The sequence below is a fragment of the Felis catus genome, chromosome B2, assembly GCF_018350175.1.
Source record: "Felis catus isolate Fca126 chromosome B2, F.catus_Fca126_mat1.0, whole genome shotgun sequence".
Lineage (NCBI taxonomy): Eukaryota > Metazoa > Chordata > Mammalia > Carnivora > Felidae > Felis > Felis catus.
In genome coordinates, this window is record NC_058372.1 from 121620271 (window position 1) to 121640970 (window position 20700).

Consider the following 20700-nt stretch of genomic DNA (forward strand, 5'->3'; position numbering starts at 1 on the left):
CGAGCTAGCTCACAATAATATTGTTTCATTGTTATTTATTTTTCTCACGAAGAAAGTAATGTTAAAACCTTGCTAGGAACTAACATTTTCTGATAAGGATTTAAACTATATTACAATTTTTAAGAAACAAAGTTTAAAACACCAGATAAAGTATTGAAACCTAGCATGCTTCACCATTTAATAAAATTATGACTCATTTCTGTAAAAAACTGCTTTTTTAGTAAGAAAAATGCTTTCTGAGCTAAGTTTAAACTGCCGGGGCACATGGGACACCCACAAACCCAGTCAGCAGAAGTCTCAAACTTCTATAAGATTAAAGGAAAAATAAATTAGTGTGTACAGAGAATGAAAAAAAAAAATCCCCAATGGTACGAGTCTATAAACGGAAGTAAAACTAAAACTCCCCTAAAATCCCCCAACCATCAATCCTTATAAATTCAGCACTCATCTTCTCCCTTGATTTCTTCAGGAGTCCCTTGTGAAATGCACACAAAAGTCCTCAGTGATTTTGATCTCGGAAAACAGAGTCCCCAAACTACGCTAAGCATGGCTGCCGACCTCCGTGTCCCAAACCGCTTAACTTTTAAAACCACGCAAGCACACGTGGGGCTTCCTGAGTTCTGCTAGGGTTGGGCGGTTTGGAACCCCGTGGATTTTGCAGGTGTGTAATCCAGGGCGCGCTGTACAGGTGGTGTGGGGCGGGGGAGGGGGGGTGCGGGCAGAGGTGTGTGGTGGGCGCCGCCGGGGCCGGGCAGGGTGGGTGGGGCCGGGCGTGTGCCCGGGTGAGAGTGAAGTGCTAGTGACAATACGGAGGTGGCGTGTGGGCTCCAGAGCTGGGAAAGAAGTAAAAGCTCCGCCCGGATGCCCCATATGGAGGGGTGATAGCCGCAGCCCCGCTCGTATTTAAGTGTCCTTTGTCACTAACAAGTTAAATTAGAGATGTTATCTTACAAACCACACACACGCACACAGCCAAACGTCCTATGAAAATACATGCTCGTGTCCCCTACTACGCCCCCCCCCATTCCCCCATCTGCAAAGAACTGAGTTTTACACCCTGCCCCAAATCCAATCCCGAATGCGGGAGCGTCTCCCTCCCCCCGGCCCTCGCCGCCCCCACGGCAGTGAGTCAGAGCCCGGCGAGCTCGGGCGCTGGCGCCCGGAGCACGCCGAGTGGGGCGACGGTGGCGCGGCAGCCGAGGAGGGAAGGCGGCAGGAGCGGGACGTAGCTCGGGCCCGCGCGGCCGGGGCCCGGGAGCGGGGTTTGCGCAAGAAAAGGCGCCTCGGCGGCCCCCGGCCGCCCCTCCCCGGCCCCGGGCTCCCCGCCCGCGCGCCTCCCCGGCCTCGCGGCGCGCCAGGCGCAGCGCGACGGCGCGAGAGCCGAGGGGAAGCGGCAGCCCCGCCGGCCCAGCAGCCCGGCGGGCGGCAGCCAAGGCGACCGCGGAGGCGGCGGGCAGGGCGCGTGCGCACTGCAGGGGCGCCAGATTTGGCGGGAGGGGGAGTGTCCAAAGCTCTTTGTTTGATGGCATCTCTGTTTACAGAGTTTACATTTTAATATCAACCTGTTTCCTCCTCCTCCTTCTCCTCCTCCTCCTCCGCGACCTCCTCCTCCTCCTCCTCCTCTCTCTCCTGAGAAACTTCGCCCCGGCGGTGCGGAACGCCGCTGCGCAGCCGGGGAGGGACGCAGGCAGGCGGCGGGCAGCGGGAGGCGGCAGCCCGGTGCGGTTCCCGCGGCTCCCAGCTGCGCCCCGCGCCCGCCGCGCCATGGCCCGGAGACCCCGACACAGGTAACGGGGAGCCCGGGCGGGCGGCCGCGGGCGGGGGCGCGCGGCGCACCGGGTGCTCGGAGAGCAGGTGGGAATGAGTTCCCGGATCTCCTGCGGGGCTGTCAGATCCTGCGAGGACCTAGAACCTCTGCCTGGGCAGAAGCCGCTCGTGCAACTGATGAATGGGAGAACCTATTCGGGAAATATGTCAGGGCGTCAGGAAGCATGCCCTGAGGCTCATTTTGCAAGTTGCACGGGGACCCATTTCTCTCTAGGGGGCAAAAAAGCAGCACGTTCCAGCCTGGGGCAGAGCGGTGCCCACCCAACCCCGGGGAGCCCACTAGGTCCCTGGCTTGATGCCGCGGGCGTCGGCGAGGGAGTCGCTGCGTAATTGCTTGATGCATTGCGTTATGTTTGGACTTGGAAGTGCAGAGCATATGGCAGATATAGGGAAGATGCCGGACTGTTTAGTAGCTGCAGGTAGTTCCTTTAAATTTCATTCATTCTTTATGGAGGCGAAGCAGAGCGGCAGCTGACAGGCGGCTGGAAAGATTTTGGGGAGGAAAAGGGTCGCTACATTTGCAAACTGCTTTAAGCCAAGGTTTTGAAGGCTCTGATCATTGTACTCTGGCAGGCTTTTACTTCTTATGCAAACACTTTACACGCACACGCGTCCGCGCCGCACATGTCCCCGCACTTGGGGAGGCTCGCCGGGACGATGGGTGAAGTCTGCTAACAGTGCGGCCGCGCGGAGGGGAAGAGGGAGAGGAGGAGGAGGAGGAGGAGGGAAATACTCGTCCGAACTGTCAGTCGCCGGCACTCCCGCTTCCCCTGGTCTCTAGGGGGACTGGACGCGCCGGAGCTCCCTGCGAGCCGCCGGGTGCGCGGACAAGCTCAGCGGCCGTCGCGGTTGCCACCCAACGGGGAAGGACGGAGGCGGGCAGCACCCAAGGCCGCTGCCGCGCAACCGGGACGCAATCCCCGCGGCCTCTTCGCTGGGGCTAGAGGTCCGGGCGCGGCGCGCACACGTGGACGCCGCTGAGGTTGCCGCGCCTCCCCACGCCCTGCTCCCGCAGTCTTAGGTCTCCGGGGCAGAAGAGGGGTGATGGGCCGACCCTCGCTCTGAGCTTCTTGGTGTTAGCCCCTGGGGGTAAAGCAAATCCAACCTCTTTTCCTTCGGGTTGTTTGTTTTTCTGGTACTTATTTGTTTTTGAACCGGCTGTCGCTCGTCCCCGCGCAGCGCTGGGAAGTTGCAAACAGCGTGGGTGTGGGCCCTGCCCCAGCACCCTCGGATCGAGTCTGGCCAGGCGGGAAGCAGCGCCTAGGCATGGCTGGGCGCGGGAGAAAATGGGAGGCCACCCGGAGGGCCCCTGGGCTCCCTACGCCTCGCCTAAGGCCCCGCCACGCGGGGCGGGGGTGCTGCCCTTGAAGTGGTTTCACCTTCGCCTTTGGGACTTAACAGCAGAACAGCCAAGGCACCTATATTTTTTCTTTTCTTTTTTTCTTTCCGAGAGCAGAAACTAGGAGTAGGAGAAGAAGGAAGCTGGGAAGGGGTGCTGGGAGGAGGCGCGGTGGAGGCTCCGCGCCCCGCGATCTCGGCTGGGCGGGTGGGGCGGGGCCGCGCAGGTTCCTTGCAGCTCCCAGGTAGCGGAGAAGGGTGGCGGCCTGGAGGGGCGGGAGCCTTGAACCTGCCTGAGGGGGAAGAGAAACCCGGCTGCGGGCTCGAAGCCGTTTCTTGCAGGGCGAGCGTCAACTCGGCAGGGATTATTAACCAGGTCAGCGAAATGAGTCTGAACCCCTTTTCTAGAATCACAGTAGCGGCCACAAGGCACTTCCTCCCACTCCCCTCCCTCTTCCCAACCCCCAACACCTCTTTTCTTTTTCGTTTCTTTGCACGGTTTGTTTCCTTGACAGAATGTAATATTCATAGTTGTACTCATGTAACCACACCAGGTCTAGCAGGTGGGGAGTCAAGTGCATCAAGCCTGAAATCAGCCTTTGAAAGTCCTCTGACTGTTGGGTCTGAGCAGATAAAGGAAAAGTTATTTCAAGTCCTTAGTAGAAATTAACCGTGCTACTTAGCCTATCAGGACAACTTAGAGCAAGGACATCGCATGCAGAGCTTAAAAGCCAGCCCGGGTTCCCAACCTGCTGACGGACCCAGGAGCGGACTGTGGGCCGCCCTGGGTTCTCCCTGCTGCCCTTGTGGCCTCTTCAGGACCTACGGAAGTTCCACACCACATTTCCCCCCAGGACTTCGGTTTTGCACGTCTCTGCCTCTGTGCTGAATTTGTAAGAAGCAGGGAATATCTGAAGTCATCATTTATTAGCACTGGAAAGTACCTTCCTAATAGAATCCAAGTCCTTAGGTATAGGCGAGGAACTGAGGTCCTGAGAGAGAGGAAGTGATTTGTCCGAGTCATGCAGGGAGGTGGAGGCAGAACTGGGACTGGCACTGTTGCCTCCAGACCCCTGGTCCTGTTTGATGCCTACCCGCTCTCACCTGACATTGGCTGCCCCCTATGGGCGGCGGTATTTGTTGCTAGTTCCCGAGAGGTGAGCTGTTTCCAAGAGAAAGATGCCCAATTACTAGTTTGGAAAATGTAGTTCTCACCTCTGAAAATGTGATCTCCAGATTTAACCAAACCTAACACTTTAAAGTAGATGGAATCTGTGACTCCTTGCTCAGACTACCCTGGTTTTCCTGGTATTCCTGATATTTTATAAGGGGGCCACTTCATTTGGGGGCTTTTCAAGGAGTTCCCTATGACCCTTTTGAAAGATGCTGCCCTACAGCTCTGGGAAAAAAAAATTTTTTTTTTCATCTTCTGCTGCTTGTGGGATTTTTTAAAGGGAAACTATTGCATTTATTAATCAGAGACTGTTTAGAGCCTGTTGTTGACAGTGGGGAACAGGAGCAGACTCTTGTTTAAAAGAATAGACACTAAATAAAAATTGACTATAGATTATAAACACAGCTCTCTTTTGTAGTGGCATTTGGCGTTTGCGTCACAGCCTACTTGTCACCATGCATCCTAGACTTTCAGATTGTTTCTCAAAATGATAGTTTTAAATTATGAGAACCTCCCATTCAGGATTTTTGGAAAGCACTTTTGCTTGACTTGTAAGGGTATATATATTTGTATATATTATATACCTGTATTCTATATGTATGAATTATACATATTGTGTATATATCGTGCACTTGTATTATATCTATACTTGTAAGTTACTTTGCGAAGACAAAACCTGATATAGATATAAATTTACTTTTTATTTTTTTTTAATTTTTTTTTTACGTTTATTTTATTTTTGGGACAGAGAGAGACAGAGCATGAACGGGGGAGGGGCAGAGAGAGACGGAGACACAGAATCAGAAACAGGCTCCAGGCTCCGAGCCATCAGCCCAGAGCCTGACGCGGGGCTCGAACTCACGGACCGCGAGATCGTGACCTGGCTGAAGTCGGACGCTTAACCAACTGCGCCACCCAGGCGCCCCTAACTTTACTTTTTAAAAATAATAATTTGCATCATGATGCTGCTTTATATCAGCATTTTTATTGTTCTCAGTTTGGTGGATTTCTCAATATTACAATGGAAAACTTTACTGAAGTTTCTAGGATAGTATAATTTAAGATATTTAGGATATGTTTGTATTACATTAATTTCTTCAGATACAATTTAAGATGGCATGTCATACGTTGTATAAGTAAAATTGTAGGTAAAAGTAAACTAACTTTTACTGGCTGTAACATTACTGCCATCTACTTAGTATATGATTAATAAACCTGAAGTGTAGCATTATTTCAAAAGTCATCAAAATTCATAATTTTGTCTACTAGGTAAAAGAAAAGCTCTCTTCAAAACACTAATGCATTCTTTTTAAAGCCATCTGGGGGAATCCCTCAGTTTTGAATCAGGTACATCTTAAGAGGTTTCAAATACCGTTCAGTCAGAAATAGAAAAAAAACAAAACAAAACAAAAAAGTCAGTAAGAGTCTGACTACCAAGTGGCCTAATTATTCATTTAGTTACTTAGGAAACAATATTGTAATCACGGCCACAGGTTGGATCAACTGTGCTGGAGTTTGGGGCTGTTGGATATTTTAATGCTTTTTGGATATTTTAATATTTTAATGGATATTTTAATTTTATGAAACCGTCTGGTCACTTGATGGCCTTATCCTTCCTCAGGTTTTTTAAATCCTTTCCTCTTACATTCTCTTAATCTTCTAATCTTTAAGGGATGACTATAATTGTATTGTTGGGTGTATTACTTCTTGAATTTTTTTTTCTCCCAATAAAACACCAGTACCACTGGAGTAGCATGATTGAGTTGTTTATTTTATTGGAGAAATATTATTTAAGTGATGTGGTGCATGCCAAAGATTTTGAGTGTGTACTTATGTGAAGGACATAGGCTCTTGTTTCTTTGATTGTCCTTAACATTAAGTTTTAAACTTAAACCTCCATTGGTTGGAAGGTTGCCAAATGTGTAACTTGTCACTGGGCTGACAGTCACAGCAGGTTTAAACATGCAGAGCAATAAGAAAGTTCCAGGTCCTTTGCCGTATCTGTGGATACCAATAACAGCAGAACCAGTTTACAATACTAGAGCAACAGAATGAAGAAAGCAATCTTGTTGTGCGAGTTTTCAAACTTTTATCTTCGTAACCTTTGAAAAGATTGAGTTTTCGTGTAAGTTTTGTAATCCAATAGTTTTAAGTCTTCTGGTGTCAGTCCCCGTCTGCCCATTTTTTATTTCTGCAGCATATACAGCAGTGACGAGGATGACGAAGACATTGAGATGTGTGATCATGACTATGATGGACTGCTTCCCAAGTCTGGAAAGCGTCACTTGGGGAAAACTAGGTGGACCAGGGAAGAGGTAAATAATCATGTTATCAAAACGTGGGATAAACCTAGAGTGTGTCAATTTATGAAGAAAATGTTACAGCTAAACTACAGGTGCTCAAACTCATTAGCATGAGCCTATGCACCATGCTGAACTCGCAGCACTCCCCCACGCGTGCGCCATACAGTCCTCTTCCAAACTCTTTGTAGTTCTTTGAATTTCCCGTCCTCAGTGTATGTTTCATCTGTGTTTCTCTCTACCTTTTCTGCTCTTGCCCTTCTGCACAACTCCTTACTCCTTCTTCATCATCTGTGAAGACATCACCTCTTCAGTGAGGCCATCCCTGGCTTCCCCAGGCAGGTTAGATGCATCCTCCAGGCATTGGCTACACATTCGTCCTCACTGCTGCTGTAACGTGTGCCTCCCCCAGTAGGCTGACTACAAACCTACCGAGGGCAGGGCTAAACGTCTGTTCGTTTCCGTGTTCCCTGAGCCCAGAATTGCTTGATACAAAGTGGGATGGTAGTAAGTATTCTCTGTACAAGTGAATGAATTGCTATGTCCAAAAACAAAAGTATGAAACATAATACTCCTATCTTGTCATAATGGATTACACATGAATGTCTGTTCTAACAGTGTGCAATGATGGATGGAGATGTGTCTTCTTTCCACCTTTCTCTTTCCCGTAGCTTATCAAAAGCTTGATCTTTGTAGAAATGGGAAAATACTTAAGGAGCAAAATTATTAATGTATGGGGAAAGTTACTTTTTCTTTAAAGTTTTCAAAAACTTTTGCGACTGATTGCAGAGGATTTTATGTTAGATTAAATGGTATTGATTCTTCTTCAGTTTCATTCCACCCCACTTCACTCACCAGAGCCCCAGTTGAGAGGCTCTGGCAGGATTGCTAGGGAGGTCCCTAGGAAATGCATAGTTTACCTATGGAGGTTGTGCTCTCAGATGATCCTGAGAGCTATAGAAGTTCTGTTGTTAACACTGGTTTCCTAATCCCTGTGTCTGTGTCCTTCTTGGGACTCACAGTGTGTGTGAAAGTTACCTTTGCAGAAAGGTGGGGGTTCTTCTTTACCTGAAGGAACATGCTTAGGAAGACACTTGTGAACTGAAAGATTTCTCCCTGACGTGTGGTGTCTTCTGTGTTCTAATAAGTTTGGCCTCATTTAAATTATGACTATGTTGATACAAAAATGCAATTACTTTCTTACATTATAAATACCTTCAAATGTAATTAAAAAGTGATCTTCTGTTGTTTGCGTGAAAGAGGTTGAACTAAGGAGATGTTAAAATAAAAATCGAACTGGTTCTTACTCAAGATCCTATTTGTTGCCATAGTTGAATATCTATTGACTCTAACATTTGGGTTCATAACTTTTTCCTGTCAAGTAAAACTTTGAACAGTTATCATATACTAGACATTCAGTGAGCCAGGCATTGTACTAAATGTTTCGCGTAGCTACTTCATGTAATCCCCAAATAACTACCTCGACATCAGCATTGCTACTGCTTAGATGACAGTATTGAGGCCCCAAAAAAAGTCAAATGATATCCCCAAGTGTATGTAACTAGTCAATAGCTTAAAGTCAAGTTTTAAACTTTGGTCTGTTTGACTCTAAATAAATCTATGCTCTAAACCAGTATATTAGATTAATATCTGTTGTATTTGGATATTTTTGAGTTTTTTTTTTTTCCTGGATTGGATTATTGGATTGGTTCCCTTTTACTCTAATTAGAGCAAAGTTATACAGTAAATGAATGATATCCTAGGATTAACTTTAAATGTCTTAGGATGAAAAACTGAAGAAGCTGGTGGAACAGAATGGAACGGATGACTGGAAAGTTATTGCCAATTATCTCCCGGTGAGTTCGTAATTTTTTCTTCTATGAAAGGAAATCTTCTCCCCATGATTTAAATAAGATATTCGGAGAGAGGGCATTAAGACATTACACATTTGCTCATATACAAGAATCAGGGGGAGAACTGCCTCAACCATAACTTATGGTTTATATTTTAATCTTTTTATTTATTTGGGTGATATAAATTAGCATTTTTATGACTTGTGTACATTAGGATGACTGAAGTCATGGTATTTCCAAGTTAGCTTTTTTGAATTTCCTGTTTATTTCAGTAGCCATACTTTTGGTACCCTGGCTGAAAATTTTGGACTCCATTTTGATTTATTCCACTTCCCATCCCATACGTCTAAGCAGTGACTAAGGAATCTGAAATTCCTTTGTCAGTCAGTCCCTTGTCTCCATCCTCCTTGTTGCTCTACAGAATTGCCCCCTTCCCTCTTCTCTGGACAATTCTGGTGGCTTCCTAACTGGCTTTTCTATTTGTAGCTTTCCACTTTTATCATCCATCCCAACCACTGTTGGCAGATGGAGCCTCCTAAGATGCAGCTGCATCCTTTGAAAATCAACAGCAGTAACATATATAGTCTCACAAATTAAGTACACTGCCTAGACCTGGCACATAGGGACCCTTCCACACGGCTCCAGCATACAGCTCCGGTTCACTTTCCTACTTCCTCTCTGTCAGCAGGTTTGGTTAAATTAATTTCCGCTTTACCTCCTTTGGGCTTTTGTCCTTGGTGATGCCACCTCCTAGAATGTTCCACCCATCCTTCAAAGTCCCTATCAAGAGCTTTTGCAGACACCTCCTAAGGAAACATAATTTCTGCTCCTGAGGAAAAGCTTCTGCTCTCAGCCCAATATAATTTTGCTTTGGTTTCTTCTTGCATATGAATCAAATTCTGCCTTCTATTAGTTAGTTACATATCTGTCTTTTTTTTTTCTTATAAGATTATACTCTCTCATCCTATCTTTATTGATTTTTGTTCTGCAGTATTAATACTTGAGGCCCTAAACTGAAGTGCATCTCCTAGGTTGAATGGGAGGCAAACTTTAATCATTTAGAGTAGGTTTCCATGGAAGCCCAACCTTCATGTGGAATCGCTAACAAGTCTTAGTTCATAGAGGCACTTCCACATGCTGAAGTTAAGGTTGAGTTAAATCGACAGCCATGTGTACAATATGAGGGTCCTTCAGTTCGCATGGCAGGATTATTTCACTTAACAGGTAGAGCTTCTAATTTTAGATCCAATTTTGATATATTCTTTGTATGTTTGTTAGCTGTAAGCAATGAGGGATAGGTAGGCTCTCCAAACATGCCCTAAAATGTTCCTGAACGTGTTTCCTGTATATTGTCTGTGTATGATTCATATAATAACCAAGTCTTCATGTGCTTATCGCATCATATCTATATGACAGTGCATACTTTATTATTTGTCTAGAATCGAACAGATGTGCAGTGCCAGCACCGATGGCAGAAAGTACTAAACCCTGAGCTCATCAAGGGGCCTTGGACCAAAGAAGAAGATCAGAGAGTAAGTTCTTTCCTCATTGGTGTGCGAATCACAGTTAAGAATATTCCCCAGACATCTTAATTAAATGTTTCCCAACTTGAAGAAACAGGTAAAGTGTACAAACAGGAAGCAGAGGACTCTATTCCCATATTTCCAATGAATGAAAGCAGAGTTTTAGACCCTTTCTAAAGATCTTGTAACACTGAAGAATGATTACACTGAGTCATTACATAACATTAAAACATAGGTTATTTTTGTGTGTTTATCTGAAGGTGATAGAGCTTGTACAGAAATACGGTCCGAAACGTTGGTCTGTTATTGCCAAGCACTTAAAAGGGAGAATTGGAAAACAATGTAGGGAGAGGTGGCATAACCATTTGAATCCAGAAGTTAAGAAAACCTCCTGGACAGAAGAGGAAGACAGAATTATTTACCAGGCACACAAGAGACTGGGGAACAGATGGGCAGAAATCGCAAAGCTACTGCCTGGACGGTAATAATATGTCAAAAAATATATTGATTGGGAAGAATGAGGGAGTGGGTATTGAACATTTTGTTTTAAATGTATAGCGAGTGAATTACATTCCCATTATTGTAAGTGTTTCATTAGATTTGCCAGATCCATAGGTTTTAAAACTGGAGGAGCTCTTAGAGTTTATCTGGTTGGGGACTTCCAGAATCCATCCAACAGTGAACTTTGGGCCGAGTCATTGAACTCTCCTCAGCTTCAGTTGCCCCATTTGCAAAATAAATAATAGCCTACTTCACAGGGCCAATGTTTGTATCGAATAAAATGATTGTCAAAGCACTTTGTAAACTATAGAACTCTAAACACAGAGAAGCAAACTGAGGGCAGACATTTTGTCTCTGGTCTGAGTTCATACAGCTGGTTCAGTGACCAGAAGGATCTCAGCTATCATTTTCCTGATACCAGCATTCATTTCATTATACCACTTGGCTTAGTTTTTTTCTTTTAAAGAAAGAAACAAGAGTATTTCTAGAATTATCCTACTGCTTCCAGGTTTTTAAATAATGTCAGTGTTATGCTTTCTTTTAATGAACAAGGCACAAAAAATGACCTCATCGTGAAGCACATCTCTAGAAGCTCATCTTTGTCGCACTCTCCCCACTTGAACAGTTTATGACACATTTTCTTTAATTTGGAAGATACTCTTCATTATAAATCTTACATAAACAATGTAAGAAAATATTTAATAAATTATATTCTTACGCAGCAGAATTGGAGAAAGGGACCTTCAAAGAAGGCCATGGCTCTGATGGTTTATGTAGCATTCTTGGGTGATGGTCCAGAGCACCGCCTCCCTCATGGCTCCCTATCAGCTTACAGGATCCAAGATATTGAGGAAAGAAGGCCTTTTCTCCCATCTGGCCTGAGAATATGCTGTTGATTCTTGTAAAAATTTAAGGGGCAACTGAACTTCCTCTTTCTTTAGCATACATGCCCCCACCCCCATCAAAATAGTAAAAGGGAGGCCTAAAACGTTTTTTTTTTTTTTTTTTTTTTGAATTGAGAAACTTTTCCTGAGAACTGTAAGACTTTAGTGAAAATGCTTTTCAGTTGGAACTGATATGGGGACGTAGCATCTTTCCCCTTCTGGATCCCATTTTCCATTGTCACCTCTGGTTATAGAACAATTTGAGATGGCCGTCAAAAGGTGGGAGTTTCTTTTTTTCTTTTTCCCTTTTTTTTTTTTTTTACTCAAAATTTCTGGCTAGTGCTATTCGAGACAAAGAGTGGACAGCGAGGCAGCGGCGACATCATTATCATTCACCAAACTTTACTGTGTGCCTGTGGGGGTGTGTAGGCCCTACTAAGCCGGTAATTTTCCAGAATAGTTGGATCTTTAAGTTGTATTAGAGTCTTGTATTGTGAACACTCAGAATAAACAGGAAGGGTTTGTATCGAAAATTCTCTTTTCTCAAGGAAACAAAATAGTTACAAAATTTAAAGATTTCTCGAAAGCCACATTTATTCCATCTTGTGTAATGAAGGAAAATATGGATTTTCAATTAGATAATAGAGGCAGCATGACTTTCAGAGGTCGGGAAGACTAAAACAATTTAAAAGAAAACACAAAAAACAAAAGACCCAAAGAAGAGGTCTCTGTGGGAAACAGTTTTCTGTCAATTAACTCTAATCTGAATTAAAATGTTTTTTTGTAAAATTCTTACATGATATATTTCTGTGCAGAACTGATAATGCTATCAAGAACCACTGGAATTCTACAATGCGTCGGAAGGTCGAGCAGGAAGGTTATCTGCAAGAGTCTTCTAAAGCCAGCCCGCCAACAGTGGCCACAAGTTTTCAGAAGAACAGTCATTTGATGGGTTTTGCTCATGCCCCACCTTCAGCTCATCTCCCTCCAGCTGGCCAGACTTCAGTTAACAATGATTATTCCTATTACCACATTTCTGAAGCGCAAAACGTAAGCCATTTCTGAGAATTTAGTTTACTGAAAGAGATGGTTATGTCAGCCCCAGGTAACAGTAATACCTCGCAGTCGCTGACTTTTCAAAGACCTTCCACAAAGGTGATCACCTCGCTTCAGAGCCTCGAGGTAGATAGGGGGAGGTATCCTTACCCCTGGTGTATGCTGGGAAGCCAGGATGTTAAGTAATCTGCAGAGGCGCACAGCTCGTAGGGCAGACTGCAGTCCAGGCTTTTGGATTCCAACTGAAGTGCTTCAGATCAGATTAGCTTTTGAACGTAAATCCACTTAACAAGTTCCTGCCGAGAAGAATGGGGTCATGAAGATGCATTTGTGGGCTTTTGTTTTTCTCTTCCAAAATGAAAAGTGAATGTCATATTAAATTTAAAGCAGAGATCCTTTGACACTGAAATGCGGCAAGTTTGATTCTGTCAAGTTTGATTCTGGTAGTGATCTATCTAGGAGAAAAGTCTTAATTTGCTCCTTCCACGTGTTTTCCTTCTCACTCCGAGTCAGGTGCAGTTCTGTGACACCACTCTCTGATGTCTTCTTTTGTTTTCCTTTGGATCAGTGTGATGCCTTCCTGATTGCCAGACATTTATATTTAGGGAAAGAAATGTCCAGAGTGGGTGGGGAAAGAAAAATTCGAAGCATAAAGGATAAAATCAGTGAACTTGTATCTTACAACTAACGGTAATAGATGGTGAAACTTAGCCAAGAATATGGAGCCCGTGTGCAAGTTATATTCAAATCATATTCCTGAATAGTTTTTATTCTTCTCTGTCTGTTCTATCATTCATTTGACTACAGACTTTCCAGAAAAGTGTCAGATGAGTGAACCATCATAGGCAGTTCTGTGCTCTTTACTATAACTAATAGTTATTCCAAGAAAAATATTTCTATTATAAACAACTAAGTCATCAGTTTTTCCCATTACAGCTTCTTTCATACATTCATGAATATATTTTAGGTTATATTTTTCATTGTGTTATTCTCTAATTAAGGGATACTTTTTGTCAAGATCAACGAGCACTCCAAATCTCTTGACGTTGCTTAAGCTATTTATTTGGCTATTTTTAAAGGCCCGGCTAAAATTTCAAACTAGAGGGTTTTTTGTTGTGTTTCTTTTTTCCTCTGTGCATGTGTGAATTTTATTAGTACAGTATTTTTTTTTCCTCAATCCTAGAGGAAGCCAATTCCCCTAAAGCGTATGTGACCATGAATGACTCGGCCTTTGTTTGTCTGCCTTTTTGATCTAGGTCTCCAGTCATGTCCCATATCCTGTAGCGTTACATGTAAATATAGTCAATGTCCCTCAGCCAGCTGCTGCAGCCATTCAGGTAAGATCATGTGAAGACCATTTCGTAAAGAAACCCTTTGGCTGTTCAAAGCAACTTTTTCAAGACATGCTTTATTTCTTTCATGTAAATACTTATTTTCGCTTGACTGACTGATGTAAAAAAAAAAAAAAAAAAGGGAGTAGCAGAGGGGTGGGTAGAGTTCTGGCCAGCAAGCTACCAATCTTCGCTTCTAGAGTTAAACCTGCTCAGGAATTCTCTGATTCTCTGATGTCATAAGTTGAACCAGCTCATCAGTCAGCACCCACTTGAGCCTCAGATTTCACATCGCTCCCTTAGGTGTGGAATGACACTCACAGAGCTTTGTGCCACATTTCGTTGGTGCCAGTCTCACGCTGAGGCTCATTGGGCTGTATGGCCCCTCATGACTGCGGGCCACAGCCATTGTATCTGCAGTAGCTTCAATCAGGCCCTTCTCTGTTTTTCTTCCTTTACTTTTAATTTCAGAGACACTATAATGATGAAGACCCTGAGAAAGAAAAGCGAATAAAGGAATTAGAATTGCTCCTAATGTCGACTGAGAATGAGCTCAAAGGACAGCAGGCGCTACCGGTAAGAATGCAACCAGGTGCTTGAATGTGGGGAGAACTTCACCCCGGTGCCCTCCTGTCTCTTTTCCCTTCTCTTCTGAGTGTTACACTAATCAAGACTGTAGATCCATTAATAGTGTTTCAAAAAAAAATTTTTAATGTTTATTTATTTTTGAGAGAGAGACAGAGAGTGAGTGGAGGAGGGGCAGGGAGAAAGAAAGAGACACAGAACCTGAAGCAGGCTCCAGGTTCTGAGTTGTCAACGCAGAACCCAACATGGGGCTGGAACTCACGGACCACTAGATCATGACCTGAGCTGAAGTCAGAGGCTTAACCCACTTAACACTGTTTGAACAGAAGTTGCTTGTAATAAAATGCAGTGGGTATCACCATGTGTGTTGACTAAATTAAAAGTAGCCCTTTTGAGTGGCAATAGAAACACAATATCCACTTGTGATTGTCACCATCAATCTTCCTGTTTTTCCAGGACTGTTACTAGTTCAAAGACTGACTAACAGATATAAATGAATGAAAATCTGCTTTTATTTACAAAGTTATGTATCTGTATGATACCTACTCATTTGATTTTTTCTTTTATTATTTTTCTTAACCTACATTTTCATACTTTCTAATTCACATATGATTTGAAGCATGTTCAGTATATACCTGTGAGAAAGATACACATCCTCTCTCTGTCAATAACACGGCTGCTCTCTTCTGTTTGCACGCATGAAAGCCCTGTGGACCATTCCTGAATTTTGACATCTTTTTGGTGATTGGCCGCAAACTGAGAAATCAGCGTGTACTTTGTGACAGATTTAGTTCAGCAACAAAGAGAATAAAAGAGATGCGATACCCAGTGGGTATTCTTAGGAATACATGTCTTTGGGGTTAAATCGTAAGATGATTATGTGCATATGTTAGCTCGACCACTTTTTAACTCTGGTTCACGTTTTGCAATTTCTCTTGTTGCATGGTCGTGCCGAAAGGAGACTTCTGTTAATTTGCCCTTCTGCTTTCCTAACCACGTTGATTTGACAGCCCTTCACTGCATCAGTGCAATCCGTAACATTAGAAAGGGATAGAAGCAATGAGAACATATGCAGAGAAAAGCAACTCTAACTCTCGAGTCCTCTGACCTTTTTGTAGGTTAGAATGAGAACAGGACAATTCTTAGTTCACAGCAACCATGCGTGGTCCTTTTGGAGATGATGTTAAAGTAGACTTTTAAGATGGACCATGGGAGAGTGGCACTTGAGGACACAGTCTCTCTGTTGGCAGTTTTAGCAAAATGATGACAGTGAGGGTGTTCATATAGGTGACAGACTATGCCACTATTAAAAAGCAGGGTCTTGCATCGATAAAAGGAAACATCTTGACGACTGTTTCATAGGCGCAAGTTTTGGATGATGCAACTACTTTTATCTTTCCTCCAACAGCATCTGATACCTTGTGCAACTTCGTTGCTAAGTTCCTTCTCCCTTTCTTCTCCCTACTCTTTCTTTATTCCCCCCCCCACCACCTCCTTAGACGCAGAACCACACATGCAGCTACCCCGGGTGGCACAGCACCACCATCGCTGACCACACCAGACCTCATGGAGACAGTGCACCTGTTTCCTGTTTGGAAGAACACCACTCCACTCCCTCTCTGCCTGTGGATCCTGGCTCCCTACCTGAAGAAAGTGCCTCTCCAGCAAGGTGCATGATCGTCCACCAAGGCACCATTCTGGATAATGTTAAGAACCTCTTAGAATTTGCAGAAACACTTCAATTTATAGATTCTGTAAGTAGAATTGTTAAGGCAAGTGAATGTTTTTGATAGTGAATTAGGAAACCCAGTTCTCAAATTATTACCATTTTCTATGGCAAATAACATGTTATTAGCATGTATGAATGTAAAAGTATGATTTTAGCCTTTGTGTCTGTTTTTTCAAAGATCTGATTTCATAGGCTATGCAGATAAAAGGTGGCTTTTCACGCATTTCCTTCAAAATGCATACTTTTTAAAATAGTAAAGTTGATGACCTATAAGTAGATCTCGGGTTATGGAGTACTGTTTGAGTTATTTTTAACGTATTTACTTTGTTACTTTTTTGTGTTTCTTTAGAATTGTGCTTTGCTTTTGTTTTTAAGTTTTGTTTTCTAATTTTTTGAAGTTGATTTGTTTATTTTGAGAGAGAGAGAGAGAGAGAGAGAGAGAGAGAGAGCGAGCAGGGGAGGGTCAGAGAGAGAGAGGAAGAGAGAGAGTCCCAAGCAGACTCCATGCTGTCAGCACAGAACCCGATGCAGGGCTTGAACTCACGAACCATGAGATCATGACCTGAGCCAAAACCAAGAGTCGGATGCTTAACCGAATGAGCCACCCAGGCGCCCCTAGAATTGTGCTTTGCTTTTGGGTCGCACATTAAGAATTATGTTTACTTAGACCTTTAAGCAGTCGTTCCGTGTATTTGAGTGGTAGCGAGTTCATTGCTGGTACATGGCTCTCTTCACAAAACATTGATGATTGATTACCAGCCCCAACTGGTTCACTGAGATAAACCATCTTTAGTGAAACAAACGTGAGGTTAGCACCTAAAAAGCAAATGTTCAGTTCATTTCCTTTGTTGCCCAGTTGGTTAAAAAGCACTTACCTGCATATCCATCCAACGGGATGAAGGTTGCCAAAATGTGCCATCTAGAAGAGGTTTTCTCTTTGCTTCGGATTGCATGCAAATGAGAGAATACCTGGAGGTCCCCGCAGCACACACGTAGGACCAGCCTGGAGGCCGCATGGTAGACCTGCCGTGCGGTGTGCTGGAACGGTTGTTAATCCTGACGCTATTTCTCAAGAGGGCCAGGTGTTTTCTCTGCATTCGGTGTTCTTTCTCAGTGCTGTGTTTCAGGTGATGGCACATATCGTGCACACACCATCTCAGAGTTCTGTGCCTCCCACATTGTTTCAGGATTCTTCATCATGGTGTGATCTCAGCAGTTTTGAATTCTTTGAAGAAGCAGAGTTTTCACCTAGCCAACATCATGCAGGCAGAGCCCTAAAGCTTCAGCAAAGAGAGGGCAGTCTGAATAGACCTGCAGGAGAGCCTAGCACAAGGGTGAACGCTCTCAAGTTGAGTGAGGGTTCACTTGACCCGCTCAAGCCCTTACCTCCTTCGAGGCACGGCACAGTTCCACTGGTCATCCTTCGAAAAAAGCGCGGCCAGGCAAGCCCCTTAGCCACTGGAGGCTCTAGCTCCTTCCTATTTGCTGGCGTCAGCAGCTCAACTCCCAAGCGTTCCCCTGTCAAAAGCCTACCCTTCTCCCCTTCACAGGTAGAGCATGATTTCTACACAGCTATTACTAATTTTCAACAGATACTCAAGCCTTCATAATCTAGAAACTAATCCTTTGGAACAAATGACTAATTACTGTTGCCCTCACTGATCTCGTTCCATCGTTGAATCTAGCTGTTGCTAAGTCATACTGCTTCCCAAAGTTTGAGCTGTCTGTAGGCTGGCTGATCATTTTGTCATAATTCTCGCTCTTTCTTTTGGTGGTTTGAAACATGGTTAGCTGCATGGGACGTGTTTTTATTTCCTTCAACACTAGAGTTTAACATTTCGGTCCCTTCCTTTTCTCCCCTCCCTTCCCTCTCCTTAAAAACTTTAGTAGATTTTCTTCCTATTTGTTCACTTATTACTTTGTGATTCACTGACCCAGGGGAGGAGGGAACCAAACTATATTTGGAGAGCATTTGTTTGAGTCGCAACCCGAAACTTTAAAGGTTCCAATCCATCCATATGTGGAAAAGTTTTGGAAAAGCATAAGGAACAAATGCTTAAGGAAAGCAACTTCCGTTTTAATTTTAATTTCTCAACATTGGCTTTTTGAGTTGTGCCATAATTTGTTATCAACCCAGTATTTGCCATAAATATCCTTTCATAGAATTTTTTTTAAGGCATGGAAATTATAATTCTTATCAGAGACTTGTATTCCTTAATTATGAGAATAATTGAAGTTAATAGTTAATTTGGCACTTTCAAACATTTTTCCAGTTATGTCTGTTGAATTTATTTTAAGGAGAGCTCTAAATATGAACAAATGAAGCACCCACCAAAATAATTATCTTGCTTTTTGCTTGTATCTTCCAAATTGTGTTCTGAAGAATATTAGTTCTACAAGACTTTAATAGATGGTCCAGAAAAAATTGAAATATAGAAGTTTGGGAAACACTAAGTCAGAGTTAAAATTGGTCTCTTTACTACAGGACCTCTCAGAATTTTTAATGAATTGGTGTGCATTATGAATTTCAGGAGGAGATTATGATATATGTATGTATCCCAAATTTATTGTATCTTGGAACTTTTTGAGGAACACCTGCTATTTTCCCAGAATGATGGTGTTCTGAGAAACACAGCTTACTATCCAAGAATTTTCCACATAATGCAAATCTTCTGTCATAATTCATGGATCATTAAAGAGAAAAAATAGCAAGAAAGAAAAACAAGAATTACTTTCCAAAAAATCACCTTAATGCTTATAATCTTAATAAAGAGTGCATCTCATTCTCTTTAATGGCAAATGGCACTTATTGAAAATTTTTTCTTAGGATTTTGCAAGTTTTTCAGCAATGACCCTAGATTTTATTTCTTGGAAATTTCATTCTGAACCTCGGGTGCTCAAATGAAATAAATCAATACCCTGTCCAATGCTATGTGCTTGTTAACATCTTTGTTATTTTACATAGTGGGTCAGTAAAACATACTTGCTCGTTTTCATGGTGTGGTTTTTAAGTTGGGCTGAATAAAGAATCACTGTTTAATCTAAGTAATTTTTTTCCCTTTCTTCCCATATTTAGTTCTTAAACACTTCTGGTAACCATGAAAACTTAGACTTGGAAATGCCTTCTTTAACTTCTACCCCTCTCAATGGTCACAAATTGACTGTTACAACACCATTTCATAGAGACCAGACTGTGAAAACTCAAAAGGAAAATACTATGTAAGTCCTTGGTTCAAGAATAAAATTATTTCCCCTTATTTACCTATATTTAATTAATGGAATACAGTCCCCAATGTCTGATCCATTTGCATGTACGTAATTTTACTGATCTACCTGTAATGTACATAATCATGTATATTCCCACATTGAATATATCTGTCTTGCACATGTTACAACTACCTAGAGGTGGCGAGTCAGAGGATAAACTAGATTACTTTTTGTAGCTCACTTCAAAATGTTCTATACATACAGAGGTAGTCCTTATAATTTTTCTGTTCAGTTTTTCTGTTTGCTCAGTAAGGCTTTTCTTTCTTCACCGAAGACAAGATTTTCAACCTCCTTTGCTCTCTGATTACAAAATTCAGAATAACAGTGGTATGGTTCTGTACTTAGTTCATATTTTTTTAATCTTATGTTTCCTTTTTGAAATTTATCTGTCGGTAGGACTGCTTCTAAAATCCCCAGGGATATTATATGATCAGAAGCCAAGGAGTGATGCCTCCCACATATTCAATAAAGGGCTTAACCAATTCGAAGAAATGGCAGAGAACATCAATAAAAAAATTCAGTCTTACTATTTCCTGTTACAACAAGTACCTTTTAAAAGGTGGTTTTCTATGTCTTCTGTGATGAGCCTGTTTTAATGAATAGATAAAATTTATTTGTAAATGACATCAAACCTTTACCATGTTTATGACCATTAGAAAGACCTAGAGGCACTCTGTGTATCTTCAGAACCACTAAAGAAAGATGAAGAATATTTTAATGCTCTTAGTCTTGGGAATATAATACTTTTAAATATTTGGAAATATGTGATGTATATGTTATCTTTTTGTTAACAGTACACATATGATTAATTCACATATCCAATTGCATATCAATTATAGGGCTTATTCAGTATAAAAATATTATATTTAATAGGTAGAATGATGTAAAAGGGCTTATGTTCTTTCATATTGAACCAACCCTTGTTTTCCCTTTAAAGTTTTAGAACTCCAGCTATCAAAAGGTCAATCCTAGAAAGCTCTCCAAGAACTCCTACACCGTTCAAACATGCACTTGCAGCTCAAGAAATTAAATATGGTCCTCTGAAGATGCTAGTAAGTTTTGGCCAAGGGCTTGAGGTTAGCTGGTGTATTAATTACAGACAGAAACTTGCCTCTGATGCAAACATACCCGCTCTTCCATGCAGCCTCAGACACCATCTCATCTAGTAGAAGACCTACAGGACGTGATCAAGCAGGAATCTGATGAATCTGGAATTGTTGCTGAGTTTCAAGAAAATGGGCCACCTTTACTGAAGAAGATCAAACAAGAGGTAAACGTGAGATCCTTGGGGTCAAGAAGGAACAAGATGTGAATCCTGCTCCCTCTGTTCCT

At 42.8% G+C, this 20700-nt stretch overlaps 1 protein-coding gene across 3 annotated transcripts in view; it reads left to right on the forward strand.

Moving 5' to 3' along the window:
- The first annotated feature begins 1508 nt into the window (after positions 1-1508).
- Positions 1509-20700, forward strand: part of MYB (MYB proto-oncogene, transcription factor) — a 34732-nt gene continuing 15540 nt past the window's right edge. The window contains exons 1-13 of one of the 3 annotated variants that reach the window (XM_023254420.2): positions 1509-1787; positions 6537-6654; positions 8424-8495; positions 9932-10024; positions 10276-10496; positions 12216-12450; positions 13713-13793; positions 14259-14363; positions 15872-16126; positions 17289-17651; positions 19178-19320; positions 20306-20420; positions 20513-20638. In XM_023254420.2, coding sequence (XP_023110188.1) covers positions 1765-1787; positions 6537-6654; positions 8424-8495; positions 9932-10024; positions 10276-10496; positions 12216-12450; positions 13713-13793; positions 14259-14363; positions 15872-16126; positions 17289-17651; positions 19178-19320; positions 20306-20420; positions 20513-20638 — 1950 coding nt within the window. In that variant the 5' untranslated portion in view covers positions 1509-1764. Of the gene's footprint in view, positions 1788-3417; positions 3542-6536; positions 6655-8423; positions 8496-9931; positions 10025-10275; positions 10497-12215; positions 12451-13712; positions 13794-14258; positions 14364-15871; positions 16127-17288; positions 17652-19177; positions 19321-20305; positions 20421-20512; positions 20639-20700 lie in introns of those variants that run through there. The other 2 variants (XM_045058088.1, XM_023254422.2) reach the window with 2 other exon arrangements.